Genomic DNA, 15,126 nt, shown 5'->3' with positions numbered 1-15,126 from the left:
TATCTATTAGGAGAAGATATGCACCAATACATCTGATGAGGTGTACTATACAATTCACTGTACATCTGATGAGAGATTAATTATCCAAAGTTTATAAAGAACTCATACAACTTAACATCAAAAAACCCCACCAAACAACCCAATTAAAAAATGGGCAGAGGACCTGAATAGACAGTTCTCCAAAGAGAATGCACAGGTGGCCGGTAGTCATATGAAAAGATGCTTGATGTCACTAGTCCCCAGAGAAATGAAAATTAAAGCTACAATGAGATATCACCTCACACCTGTGAGAGTGGCCACTGTCAACGAATCAACAAGCAGCTAGTGCTGGCCAGGATGTGGAGAAAAGGGAATCCTTGTGCCCTGTAGACAGGATTGCAGATTGGTACGCCTGACTATGGGAAACTGTATGGAGGCTCCTCAAAAAATTAAAAATCGAACGACCATATGACCTAACAATTCCACTTCTGGGCACTTATACCAAGAAATCCAAAACACCAATTTGAAAAGATATGTGCATCCCTGTGCTCACTGCAGTATTACTTACAATAGCCAAGATAGGGAAGCAACTTAAATGCTCATCAATAGATGATTGGATAAAGAAGATATGGTATATATGTATAGTGGAATATTACTTGATCATAAAAAATGAATGAAATTTTACCATTTGTGACAACGCGGTTGGTCCTAGAGGATATTGTGCTGAATGAGATAAGTCAGACCGAGAAAGACAAGTACCACACAATTTCACTCATATGGGGTGGGTTAAAAGTAGGTTTACAGTTGTGAGTGTAAACAGAGTTTATTACTGTATTATTATTTATTAATTGTATTATTTCCATATGAAAAACTGTAAACCTACTTTTTCTCCGACCTGTATGTGGAATCTTAAGATTATTGTCTTAGGAACACACCTTTAAAAAAGCTTATTTTCTATGGATCCCGTAGCACTCAGTTTTTAAAAAATTCCTACGATGAAATATACAAACTTTGTGTGCAGTTCAGTGACTCTTTTTTAAAAAAATTTATGTAATTGTTCAAGTACAGTTTTCTGTCTGTTCAGTGACTCTTGACGCACGCGTGTTCCCTTCGGGAGCCGTGGAGCCCCACTGGGATCGGGGGGCTTCCGCTGTGCCCGTTCCTCGTCATTGCCCCTCACCCCGGTTCTGCAGTCTCTTTTCTGATTTTTTTTTGCCATGGATTACTTTAGCCTGTTATAGATCCTCATACAAATGGAATCATGAATTATGCCCTGTTTCTTTTGCTTACCATATGCCTTTGAGATTTGTGTTGTCAGGGGGAGCAGTAGTTTATTCTTTTAAATTATTAAGTATGTTCTACTATATGAATATGCCACAATTTTTTACTCATCTTGCTAATGGACAGTTGGGTTGTTTCCAGTTTTTGGATAACATTTAATAAAATAACTATGAAAATTCTTGTAAAAATCTTTTTGTGGGCACCTGTTTACATTTTTGTCAGATACCCAGGAGTGAAATTACCGGCTCACGGGTAGCTGTAGAATTATGCTTACCTGTGTAAGAGTGTTTTCAAACTCGAGCACACATTCCAGTCACCTGGAAGGCTGGCTAAGCACAGACTGCTGTCCCCATCGCTGGACGTTTCTTTGGTTTCTTTAAAACACTTTATTGAGGTTTGGTTGACATACAAAAATTGTGTCTAATGAACATATTCAACTTGATGAGTTTGGAGATACATATACATTCATGAAGTTATTGCCATAATCTATGCCATAAATATATCCATCAACTCCACAAGTTTCCTCCTGTTCTCTCTTTATTATTGTTATTATTAGTGATTGGAACACTGAACATAAGATCTACATTCTTAGGAAAATTTCAGGTGTATAGTATAGCATTATTAACTACAGGCATTAACTATACTGCTGTACAGGACACTATGCCTGTAGGACTTATTCATCTCGTAAAATGAAACTTGGCATCTTCTTACTAACACCTCCCTGTTTCCCTCTGTCCCCTCCCCTGGCACCCATCAATCCACTTTATGCTTCTGTGAGGTGGCCTGTTTTAGATTCTTCAGATAAATGGTATCTTGGAGTATTTGTCCTTCTGTGTCTGGCTTGTTTCACTTAAAATTATGTCCTCCGGGTTCATCCATGATGTCACAAACAGCAGGGTTTTCTAATATCCCATTTAGATACACACCACCTTTTCTTTGTCCCTTCATCCATCAGTGGACAGTTAGGTTGTATCTGTTGTGAATAGTGCTGCAGTGAACATGGGTGTGCGGGCATCTCTTCCAGATCCTGATTTGAATTTCTGTGGCTATAGACCCAGTAATGGGATTGCTGGAACCTGTAGTAATTCTCCTCCTAATTTTTTGAGGAACCTCCACAGTGTTTTTCATTGTGGCTGCACCAATTTCTGGAGTTATTGATATAGTACCTCTCAGAGGGGTTAGGAGAATTTGCATTTCCAACAAGTTCCCAGGTAATGCCGATGCCATGAGTCCAGGGGTCACACTTGGAGAACTACTGTTTTATAAGAAATTGCTGAGCCCTTTTCCAAAGTGGTAATACTGTTTTATACTCTCATGAGCGCTGTATGAGAGTTAATTACTCCACATCTTCACCAACACTTGGTGTGTCATTTTTTAATGAAGGTCAATAGTTAATGTGAAGGTCAAGTTGGCTATTTAAAAGATTCCAATGAAGAATATGATGGTTTTATAGGAGAAATATGAGAAAAACTTTTGAGATAACTTAGAAGTAATGTGTGAGATTTTTTTAGTCTCAATGTTAATTTTTTTAATGTAAATTAATAACATTTATTCAGTATTAATATGAACACAATTGCTTTAATATTCTGTATTACCATTAAGTGAATCATTATATATTATAAAATTAATAATAACCATATAGTTATGTGGTTATAATTTATAATTACTTACTAATAATTATAACTATTAATTAATAATTAAAGTATAATTATAGAATATATACTAGGAAGGGTTAATAAAACTTTGCCTTGTATCAAAGAAACCTAGAAATTTCACTGAGTTCAGTTTACTTTTATTTTCTTTTAGAATTCCAACAAGTAAGCATCACTTCACCAAAATTTATTTTGAAGCCAAGACCAAAAAGGACTAAACGGCAGGTGTGTATTCACAGGTATATATATCATGGTGCTTTAAAAACACTTGGCAACTCCCAGTCAATGGAATCCACATTAAGTCTCTGTGAGAGGGTATTAGGTGAGACATTTGTCAGGGGGTGGTAAACAGTAAGCATGATGGATCTGTCATTAGCAGTGAAGATGGGGCTGTATTATTTCATAGGCTCACTAAGGAGTCAAGATAGTGGTGATAATGTGGTTACCCATCATGGGTGATGGGGCTTCTGCTGTGGCTTCTCAGATTCTCTGTGACATAGGCCCCTTTCCTGGCCTGGTGAGCACCACATCATGGGATGTACTTATACGGTGCATAACCTTGGGTTTATCCTTTTAAACTACCCTCTTCACAGTGAATCCGTCAGGTGAAGCCACACATGCTACCGTCACACTGGGCTACTTTGGAGTCTGTAAGGTAAAATTAGGATGCCAACTTTACGAATGTTCAGTGGATCTTGAGAGCAATAACATTAACTCTCTGTAGAGTGCTAATACCACATGAAGCACTATGCTAGCTATTATTCTTCTTACCCAGAAAAAAATGATGGCTCTAAAATGTGAAAAACTACTTGTGTAGAATTACAGAGCGGGTAAATGGTTCAGACAACACATGAACTCTGGCCGTCAGAATGAAGCTGTCTTCCCCATGGCAGTGGTGGTGGGTGTGTGTGTGTCGTAAGAAACACAGGATGAGGGAAATAGCTCTCCAGTAAGATCAAGCAGTTGAAGGAAATGGGTATTTTTTAAAAATGTATGTTTAATAAGTATGAAATAAAGTATGTTTACAGACAGATTTCTAATCTGTGAAAAATAATTGCTAAATTTTATGGAGTACTTACCATGTACCTGGCCCTGTTCTAAGAATTTTAATTGTATATACATATTTAATTCTCATGAGATTGTGAAGAAGGTATTATTATCATCCCCATTTTACTGATAAGGACATTGAAGTGTAAGAGGTTTAAGTAACTTGCCCACGATTGCATTGGGTTACCCAGTGGGTGGATCTGGGATTCTGACGTAGCAGGTCTGGTCTCAGAGAAGTTCTTAGAACAACATATGCTTAACACGCTGCCCCTCAGAAGCTCTCACATTCGGTCAATAACTGCCATGAACTTTATATATTGTGAATATACATATATACTGAAGCCCGGTTGAATAGGTAAAAATAATTACCATCAGGATTTAATTTGAAACAGAAATTGTTTTCGTGAGTTAATAACTGAGACAATAGGATAATTTTCGGCTGACCTAGTTTCTGATGGTTTCCATACACATTGGCAACATCCAGTCATATGCTAAGCAGACAAATTCTTGATATTTCCCTTTCTGAGAAGTCAAGTCAGTGGACCCAGGGAGAGGAAGTGTTATAGAACTATGTGACCAATATCGGCAATTCTCTGACCTTCAGAAAATGTTGAAAGTAGTGAGAGAGTCTACTGTATGATCTCGGATCTCTTCCATGTTAACAAACTACAGAAATGATCTCTGAAAGTATAATCTTTGGTTTTTTCCATATTAAAAAGCAGGGGATAGCATCATAAAATATCCAGTTTTGAAGAGACTCCTGTCATTTGATGCAGCATATGTTACTTTTTTGAATCCTAAACCCCAAATTATGGTCTGTTATTCTCTATCAACTTGTAAGGGATTTGGGGGGAAAAAGGGTTTTAAAGTTTTAGAATGTGTAAGCAATGAACAAAATCCACACAGCAGAAAATTTTTAGTTTGCCTTAAATGCAATGCTCAAAATATACATTCGTTATTGATTTAGGTTGATTGTATACCCTCATCACAAGAATGGCCCTTGGGCAAGTGAGCAAAAAGATTTATTGAAAAACTGTATTTTGAAGCATGACATAAGGAAAAAGTTAATTTTGCAGATCTCATTAAGACTGTGTTATAGACAACTAACTGCAGAGAACTAACTGCAGAGAACAAAGGGCTATGGCTGCCTTAGTGACTCTTGTGAGTAGCATTCATTGGTCATGATTTTGAAGGTGGAGAAAATTTGTTGTTGAACAGACAGACAGAGCTACGCTAGATGACCCAAAACTGCCTGGGAACTCTCAAAACTGTCCTACCAAAGCTCCTGTATGATTTGGGGATCCCCTGGCCCCTACCAGAGGAAGGGGCACATCTCAATCCCACATTTGGAGATTAAAGAATAAAAGTGCCAATCATCCCACTCCCTGTAGACCTCTCAGAGGGTTTTAGGAGCTTAAATTAAACCATTTTATTATAATCTCTGAGATCTGCTGTTAAAATAGCCTGAGTGAAATAAGCAGAAGTACAAAATGAAATATATATTCTTTGATTTTATATGCATATATATATGTCTACAAGGACCCAGTGACGGTGCTATACCCACTGTTGGGGGAGGATAAAAAGTAGGAAGGCAGGGGACAGGGGTGAGAGGAAGACCTTTCTTCTCTACTTTTTTTATAGTTCTTTAATTTCTGAACCATCTACATTTTTTGCTTACTCCAAACCTAAGTAAATTAATGAAAATGAAAAAATAAATACTAAATGAATAAGCAGAGACATGGTTTTGTTTATTTTTCCTGTATTTTTTAGTTGTTCTTATGTAAAAGTTTTCAGCTTTATTGAGGTAATATTGAAAATAAAACTGTACGATATTTAAGTATACACTGGAAAACACTTCCCCCATGGAGTCGATTAACACATCTGTCACTCACATACTTACCTTTCTTCTGGGTGAGAGCATTGAAGTTCTACTTTCTTAGCAAATTTCATTTATACAATACAGTATCATCAATGTGTCCATCAATGAATAAATGGGTCAAGAAAATGTAGCGAATGTACAACAGAATATTACTTAGCCTTAGGTCCAAAATATAAAAATGCATGGTGGTATTTATAAATAGAATCTAAAAAACAACAAAAAATGTCGAACTTGTAAAAACGAACTAGAAAAGTAGTCGCCAGGGTCTAGGAGGTGGGGGACGTAGGGCAAGGTTTGTGAAAGGGTACAAACTTTCCGCTGTAAGATGAACAGAGTCTGAGAATCTGACGTATAACGTATTGTTTAGTTTTTCACAGCCCAGTTCAGAGGGCCTATTCAGGTGCCGTTTCCTTTACTATATTGCAGCTCCGGCGACGGCCTCGGAATGTGGAGGAGGAAACCAAATACATTGAACTGATGATTGTGAACGATCATCTCATGGTAGGATTTGCTGAATTTTTTGTTGTTTGAACTTGCTTGTACCTTGAATTAAACTGATCAGTGCAGCCAAATGTTTAGAAGAAAGAGGCCCACAAACCTGTCACCTGGACAAGGTATTTGTGTCACCAAATATATTTAACAAATATAACCAAGAACCTACAAGTAGGAAATTCCTTTAGGTGACAGTAACTAACAGTATTTGGTGAGGTTCCAAAAATATTTCTGGGACTCGTGATGTCAACTCTTACTTGACTAATGCAGGGCCTCATATCTCCTCTTACTAAAATGGCAAGGTTTAAAATAAATGAAAACTTCCACTTTATATTGAAAAAGTAAGTGAGACAGCAATAATGTCACACTTTAGTTTGCAGTGTTCAACGTTATCCTAATGAAATAAAAGCAACTGTTCTATTTCTGTCTTGCTGTGCAGTAAACCCTGTAGAAAAGCTTATGTGGTCAAGTAGTAAAGATTAGGATAAGAACTGAGCAAAACTTCCAGTTTTGATGAGTCAGTTATTTTGTTCTTTATTGATATATTAATTTCAACTGTGTATATTAATTTCATGAGCATGTCGCATATTCATTTCATGGGCACATTGTAGTCCTATGGTCATAGTCACAGCACAGCAGTGATTTATAAGGCTAGTTGTTCCGTGTAACCAGACTAGTGAACCAAGTGTTCAGTGATAGACGCTACTCGATTTTACTGAATTTCAGGTAAAATTATATTTAGATTTACTTTGAGTGATTTATCTGGGGGAAAATGTCCTTTATTTACACATGATTAAACAAATAATATCAATTTTAATTATTTGTAATGATAAAGCAATCAAGATTGAGTGCTTCTTTCTTGTTCAGGCTAAGACTAAGTTTTATCTTTCTCCCTTTTTGAATTCAGTGAATGTTACTGTTCCTTGAGATTTTTACAAAGCAAGAATAAGTTTCAAAAACTTAAGTTTGGACATTTTGGGATATCACAAATTCATATGTCTGTAGACATCTTTATGCAGTTAACACAAATCAAGTGAGTCAGGTATTGAACAATAGGGAGGTGTGTGGCCTGTGGCAAGAGGGAAGTCACTTGGCCTGTCTAATGGGAACAGCTGCTTCTCAGCAGTTACCAGTTATTACCGTATGAGGATGCTAATTTCAAATGAAGCCAAAAATCAGGTTTTAGATGGTGTTACCTGACTTTTAAAACAGCATTAAGGCCAAACAACAAATTTATGTGATCCACATCTAGCCTATTAGCTACCTCTTTGTTACCCTCGTGGCTTTCTTCTCTGTATGACTGAGTCCCACAGGACTTACACACTGTTTTACTTTTAGCAATATTCACATTCACTTCTGTGGCTTTGACAGTACTTATATGTTTATGTCTTGTAATTCATAGATAACTTTCATATGTTTTAATCATTTTGAAGAACAATCTTGTGATAGAAATAAACTTGTGAAATGGATGGAATGGGTATTTTTTTCCTTCATTTCACAGATGAGTAAATGGAGGCTTCCAATTATTAAGAGCATTTTCTCAGACTACACAGCATGTAGAGGGCTGGATTTCAATTCTTACATTTTTTTTTTACAGAAAACTTTAGAGATGTTTCAGTTACACCGTGTTTTCTCTGCTGAGGTGATTATTTGCTGACAACTTTGAAAGCCCTTCACTTTTTTTTTTTTGCTTTCAGTTTAAAAAACATCGGCTTTCAGTTGTACATACCAACACATATGCGAAATCTGTGGTGAACATGGCGGATTTAGTAAGTATCAACCCAATTCAGTGTTGCCGTAGAGGAATTTTATTTCTTGATTATTACTAGGATACATAATATGGCTCTTATAGCTTCACTACTCTTAAGTTAACGCTTCAGCCAAGGTGTCCCGTAAATCCCTGGTCACCTTGCAGTTGACTTTACTGACGCTGATATTTGGCTGGAAAGATGGTAAAAGGAAGTGGCCAAAATTAGCCACAGATTGATGCCTCATGTTCCTTCCTGTATTTTTTCACATTGGAAAGGTCCTAGGCCCTAACAGACACTCATCATGTCCTTCCACCAGTGGAAAGCAGTGTGAGAGTTGCCTTTCTCCAAAGGGTGCCTGGCGCCGTGGGAATGATGCAACTCGATGATCCTCCTGTACCTGCTTTCCCCAGCTTCCTCGGACCAGGCAGTGCCGCACCTTCTCCATGAACTGAGTCAGGGATCATCACACTGTACAGAAAGTATTTTCTTGGAGAGTCTTCATTGGTCCATTTTTGCTAGGGGAACTCAAGAATGTATGTAATGTATTCTTTGTCTAGATGCCAGGAGATGGACCCAGGGAGAGCCTTGAATAAGGGTCAAAATGTTTTTTTGTTTCTAACTAGTGCTATTCTTTGGGTATTACTTGGTAGGGAGTTGGTTCTCTGTTACTCAAGGGAAATGAATGTAAATTGGAAAAATAATTATCTTTCTTAAAAAGTGAAATTTCTTAAATTAACTAAAACTCAAGGGGTTTCCATAAAAGGACCTTTGTGTTTCTGTTCATAAAACATTCGATTTTACCCTGTGTACAGCTGGTGTGTTCATTTTCTTATATACTAGATATACAAAGACCAACTTAAGACAAGGATAGTGTTAGTTGCCATGGAAACCTGGGCAGCTGACAACAAGTTTGCCATATCTGAAAATCCACTGATCACCCTGCGTGAGTTTATGAAATACAGAAGGGATTTTATCAAAGAGAAAAGTGATGCAGTTCACCTTTTTTCGTACGTAACTTTTGTAATGATTTTTCACTTTTTTGGGTTCTACGTTGAATGCTCTGTGACTTGTGCCTGAGATGTTTCCTTTCTACTGTGTAATTTGATAGGGAAGATACATTTGGAAAAAAGTTTTAAAGTATAATTTGCTTGAAAATGACATGAAAATATAAAAGGTTTAATTTTGAGTTTAGTATTGCATGTGCAGGTTCTGGCATAAATAACGCCCCCTTTTTATAACAAAATCTTTGATTACAAAATCATAAGCATGTAATTCTGTAACATAACAATATCACACTCAAGCACAGGATATGACATTGTAGGTGAATTGTTTAAATTGCTGTCCACCTTGTGTGAGACATTCACGTACCCCACCAACCACACTCAAGCAAGCCTCATCTCTGCTGGACTCTGTAGTTTTCATTTAAACTTTGAAGAGATTTAATCAAAGCATTTACTGAGTGAAAATACTGTTAATGCTCATAAAGAGTATTTTCATTGATTAATTATACTTTTTAAAGCTTCTGTCTTGTAAATATTAATGTTTTCTGTGTTTCTGATTTAAGTTGAGAGCTTAGTAATATTTCCAGAGTTTATCTTTCATTTTTCTCACTCTTCTAGGGTTTTCTTTTTTGTAACTAGCATATTTTATGTAATAGCAAGTTATATGTAATAGCATTTTAAAAACCTAACATCTGAAGACAGAGCTTTTTTGGAAGAAAGTTATAAATGGAAGTAGAAGAGTATATTTTGCGAGTAACTTTTTATTTTTATGTAATTTCAAACTTACAGAAAAGTTGAAAGAATGCTACAAAGAAATACCTATGCCTTTCACCCATATTGATCAATTATTTACATTTTGTTTCATTTGTTTTATGATTTCTTTTTTTTTTCCATCCTTCCTCTTTTTCTTCCTTTTCTCCATCTGTCAATTTTTTTCCTGAACCATTTGAGAGTAACTTGGAGATGTTTACTTACTGGTCTTTACTACTAAATCCTTAAGACATCTTTTTATATAGCTATAGTAAATTATTAAAACCAGGTAATTTAGTGTTGATATAATACTTTATCTAATCTGTAGTCTATATTCAAATTTTACCAAGTGCCCCAATACTGTATTTTACAGCTAATGCTCTCCCCGCCTCAAATGCAGGGTCCAGTGCAGGATCACTCATTGCTTCTTCTGTCTGACAGGCCTCCTCAGCCTTTCTTTGTTCATTTTTGGACCAGACATTTTTTGAAGAAGATAGGCCAGTTATTGAATAGAACATCCCTCATTGTGGGACTTTTATTTTCTCATTATGAGACTCAAGTTATGCATTTTGGGCAGAAATACCACAGTAGTGATTTTGTATCTTTTTCAGAGTACATCATAATTATCATTCCTTTTTAATAGATATAGATCTATTGAAGATATTTGGCAATTATATGGGAAACATCCCTTAGAAACCTTTTTCTTTGGTTATGTGTGTAAACAGTTTTCCCGTTCCTTCCTTCCTTTCTTCAGGAATGTATAGTGTACAAATGTTATGCGCATTGAGAAAATAAGTGTGGCAAATTAATAATCAGAGGTGTTACGATGTTTGAACTGTGAGCAGTAAGTATTTTTCATTTCCTTTTCTGAAAGGGGAAGTCAATTTGAGAGCAGCCGGAGCGGGGCAGCGTATATTGGTGGGATCTGCTCGTTGCTGAAAGGAGGAGGCGTGAATGAAGTAGGTGTGCACATCTATACACTACAAAGTGGTGTGATGGCTGAAAACGTTTTCCTGATATTTCAGAGATAATTTCTCAGTACTCCACATTCTCCAGATGTTAGGTTGTTTTATTAATAACCAGCGTGTTTACTGTAAATGACCACAGGACAGGATAGGGAAATAATAGAAGATAATATCTGATAATTCTGTCTATGTTCTACTTAGCGTGATTTCCAGATTTAGCTATTTACAGATTACATGGAGAAAATATTTACTTTTACCTTCATGAGCAGTAAGGCCCTGTTTATTACTTTGATTGATTTTCCAGAGAATTGGGTAATTCCCTGAGTTGTTTGGCTTACTACCAAACAACCCTGTTGGAAATTTTCTTCCTTCTTTGATACTTGGCAAATTTTGGAGGAAAAAAAAATAGACCAGGGTTTTCAAGGGTTTTTTCTATCACTAAGGCACTATACCTGATGGACGTGATCTAAAAAAAGATATACTTGAATCTCTGGGTGGCTATATATTTTTAAAAAATGTCCCTAGGTCTTCTCAAATTCCTTTGGGCCAAAGATCATCGCCACACCCAGTGTATGTTTTCTGAAGCATGCTCTTAGTTTGGGGAAGTTTCAGGCTTTTAAGTGGACATGCAAAAATGAACAAGTTCCAAACAATTTTACACATTTATTATTATTTTATTATTATGCAAAAGACTGGTTCAATTGCATGAAAGTGTTATGTTTTCCAGAAATGTGACCGGTGAACTTTGGACTCAGAATTAAATTTAAGTTTCCAAAACAAAAAGCTGATGATTCCCTGGCTTCTGGTCTTCTCTGTAAGAATTAACCAAACATGGATTTAGTTCTTACTTCTTCCCAAATGCTCAGTAGTTGAGTACTAGCTCTTTCTTATATGTTTAACCTCTGCTAAATAAAGTGCTTAGAAATTACTTACTTTCAATTATGTTGTCATTTTCTGGCCCATCTTAAATAAAAAATAATTTGCATTTACATGTATTTTATTTTTGTTTTTGTTTTTCAGTTTGGAAAAACTGATTTAATGGCAGTTACTCTTGCCCAGTCATTAGCCCATAATATTGGTATTATCTCAGACAAAAGAAAGTTAGCAAGTGGTAAGTTTAAGTACACATGTGGTTTAGTTGTATTTCCAATAAACTGTCTGTCAAATATTTTGAAGATTGAGATTATTTAATTCAGTGGTTTGATGAAAAGAGTTTGGACGTTAATGTCAGATAAACAGCCAGAGCACAAATATTTTTTTAAAAAGTAAATTAAGGTAATATATATTTATATTACAAATGAAAATTTCTCCATGTGTTATAAGCACTTAAAGCTGTGTAATGATAAATTCATGGTTGAATTTAACCTAAAAAGGATGAAATAAGCTCAGGTAGGTAAGTTTAAATGGTTTAATAAAGAATCCTAGGCATATAGGTAAGCGTACTGTTTATTAATGTGTATTTGAAATGTCCTTAGTGTGACTGCAGATAATTTGCCCGGTAGGAGCCGACCTGATAAGGGGCTTAATAAAATGTGGACCCAGTAAAATACGCTAGCTTTAGCATCTATGGGGAGGACATTTGCCCATGTTACATCACCAGGAATAGTCCAATACTATGTATTATGTGTAAGTTGATTATAACCACATTTATTTTATGATTTTAATAACAAAAATTATAAACATGATTATATTAATAACTCAAATAATTAAGTACTAGTGTTATCTGCATCTAGATTCTCATTTAATCCTTAGATAGTCCTACAAGATATGCATTAGTAGCCTCATTTTACAGATAACGTGACTAAATCTTAAAAGGTTAATGTCTGAAATTTACACAAGTTTGTGTTAAAGGTCAAGCCCAAGTTTTGAACCTGGGCATTTCTGATTCTGAAGGCCCTCGGCTTAACCAGTGCACCATACTGCCCAGTACCAGCAGCCTTGGTGCAGTGGCTTTAGAAATGAACGGGGAGTTCTACGAATTCTCATAAAGGCCTGTGACCCCAGGACCCTGTAGTGGTGTGTCATTATATCATTGCTATTTCATTGTATTTTATTTTAAAGGAATTCTTTAAAAATATGGCCACTTGTTAAATTATTTATCAAAATATTTAATATTAGTAACAAGTACATAATCTTGAGAAGGTCGGTAGATTTTTGTTGTTATGCATTGCATAGAAACTTCAAATAGAAGGGGAATTAGAAAGCAGATATTTCTATTTTAAAGTTATGTAAAGAATAAAATTAAGATATACTTTTAAAATTGGAACTGCTCTAATGCACCTGTTTTTACTTTGTAATAAGGCATTTGTATTCATTTTCTCTTAGGTGAGTGTAGATGTGAGGACACGTGGTCGGGATGCATAATGGGAGACACTGGGTGAGCCACTTGTATTTGACAATGACTCACTTTTCCTCTCTGCTGCGCTACTGTCTTAGGAATATGACATGCAATAACCAGTGCATGGAATCTCCTCACCACAGGCATTTACGAGAAAATGAGAAGTACATTTTCTCACTGGCTTTGTATGTAAAATATTTTTACAAAATAGTTTCTTATTTATGAGGCCAGTTGATGGCAGTTTAACTAGAAGATCAAAGACATTTTTAACCTTGAACCTAGGCTGGAAATGAGAAACAACTTTGTTCTTGATGGCTTACATACTAATTCCCATTTCTTTTATCTTCTTCAATTCTAACTAAATGGGTTATAAACAGTGCTGTGCTGGTAAGCTGGCTCTCACAAACAAAAACAAGGAAAGAGCCCAGATCTTTAGCTTCTCAGGTTTCCAGCCGCCTCCCACCCTGTGTAGAAGCCTGTGGTGCAAATACTTCAATGGCGATCTCAAGCTACCAGTGGTGCCTCACTGAGCAAGGAGTGGGCAGAGTTGTGCTCAGCTGCCCTCCTGAGAGGTTTTTATTTTTATACTGTCCCACCCTTCACACACTATCAGGCACTGACCTTTTATTCTTTCTGAGTAAATTTTACAACCATTCCTTTTCTGCCATTCTTATCACTACCAACTTACTTTAAGCTTTTATCATCTTGTGCTCTTATTTCAATAACATTCCAGATATTCTTCCAGCTTCCAGCTTCCTCTCTCACTTCCTGAACTCCACTTCCATCATAATTGAAAAGGTATAGAGAATGAAAAAGTGAACACTTGTAAATTATTACCCAGATTTAAAAAAAAATGAAACACTACCTACATAGTTCAATATCCCTTGTGTGTTCTCTCTCATTGGCCCCCGACTCAGCCAAGGTCACCACCACCTTGAATTTGGTTCACATCATTCACAGACTCTTTTTTATACTTTTACTGTATATATATATATGCATTTTTTTTGTTGAAGATATACAGAGCATTGCTTTGCATTTCAGTTTACACGAAAGTCATCATGCTATAAGTACTCTTCTGTGACTTGCTCATTTTGATGAACTGTGTGTTTGTGAGACTTTATCCATCCTGTTAATGTGCAGCGCTAGTTCATGGACTGTTTGTGTGGCACAGTTTATCCATTATCCTCTTAATGCACCGAAATTCCTGTGTCCAACACATGAATCCTATCGTTTTCCTGCTCAGAACTTTTGTTGGGTCTTTGTTGTCTAAAATATAAGGTTCAAATTCCTTCCTCCGGTATTTAGACATCCATAATCTGTATTCATCCTCATTTGAAGTCTCATTTTCCACTGCTATTCATGACCGGTTTGCTAACCATAATTATTCATGGGTTTCCAGCTTTCTTTGATTTGCTAACCATAATCCTACATGGATTTTCAGTTTCTTGAAAATTTGTTCACCATGATTGTACATAAATTTCCAGACTCTTTCAATTTCTTTAATGTATTCTCTTCATCTAGAGTTCTCATTTTTCTTTAACCACATTCTAGACGTTTGAGACTTACTATAATTTTTAACTCCTGTATTATAATTTAATTCTGCTTGCGTTATGCTTCCCTTCACCAATTAGTTATAAATTGTTGAGGATTACATCTTAGATTAATTATATTTTTATCAGTTCTCTCATCATAGTATCTCATGTAGACTTCATTTTTAAGAAATATTTATTGATTATATTTGAAATTTGAATTCCCAAGGTATGTATGACAAAGAAAATAAATGATGGAAGGAATGTACATACACACATATATTTAAAATATTTATTAAAAATGGATCAGAGAGATAAAGAAAAATACCATATGATTTTACTTATACGGGCAATCTAAAACCCAAAATATCCCAGTCAGGGCACATGCCTGGGTTGCAGGCCAGTTCCCAGCAGGGGGTGCACGAGAGGCAACCATACATTGATATTTCTCTCCTTCTCTCC

At 36.0% G+C, this 15,126-nt stretch overlaps 1 protein-coding gene across 7 annotated transcripts in view; it reads left to right on the top strand.

The window, feature by feature from the left end:
• The window catches only part of ADAM22 (ADAM metallopeptidase domain 22), a 231,285-nt gene that overhangs the window by 162,030 nt on the left and 54,129 nt on the right, over positions 1-15,126 (top strand). For all 7 annotated transcript variants that reach the window (XM_037066113.1, XM_037066112.1, XM_037066110.1 and 4 more), the window contains exons 8-14: positions 3,067-3,137; positions 6,265-6,339; positions 8,028-8,099; positions 8,922-9,088; positions 10,707-10,791; positions 11,818-11,908; positions 13,123-13,174. In XM_037066113.1, the coding sequence (XP_036922008.1) occupies positions 3,067-3,137; positions 6,265-6,339; positions 8,028-8,099; positions 8,922-9,088; positions 10,707-10,791; positions 11,818-11,908; positions 13,123-13,174 (613 nt within the window). The remainder of the gene's footprint in view (positions 1-3,066; positions 3,138-6,264; positions 6,340-8,027; positions 8,100-8,921; positions 9,089-10,706; positions 10,792-11,817; positions 11,909-13,122; positions 13,175-15,126) is intronic.

Source organism: Sturnira hondurensis, unplaced genomic scaffold (genome assembly GCF_014824575.4).
Source record: "Sturnira hondurensis isolate 20B ecotype Veracruz unplaced genomic scaffold, ASM1482457v3 Scaffold0016462, whole genome shotgun sequence".
In the NCBI taxonomy this organism is placed as follows: Eukaryota; Metazoa; Chordata; class Mammalia; order Chiroptera; family Phyllostomidae; genus Sturnira; species Sturnira hondurensis.
Note: the sequence above shows the minus strand (reverse complement) of the source record. Positions and strands in the feature narration are given on the sequence as shown.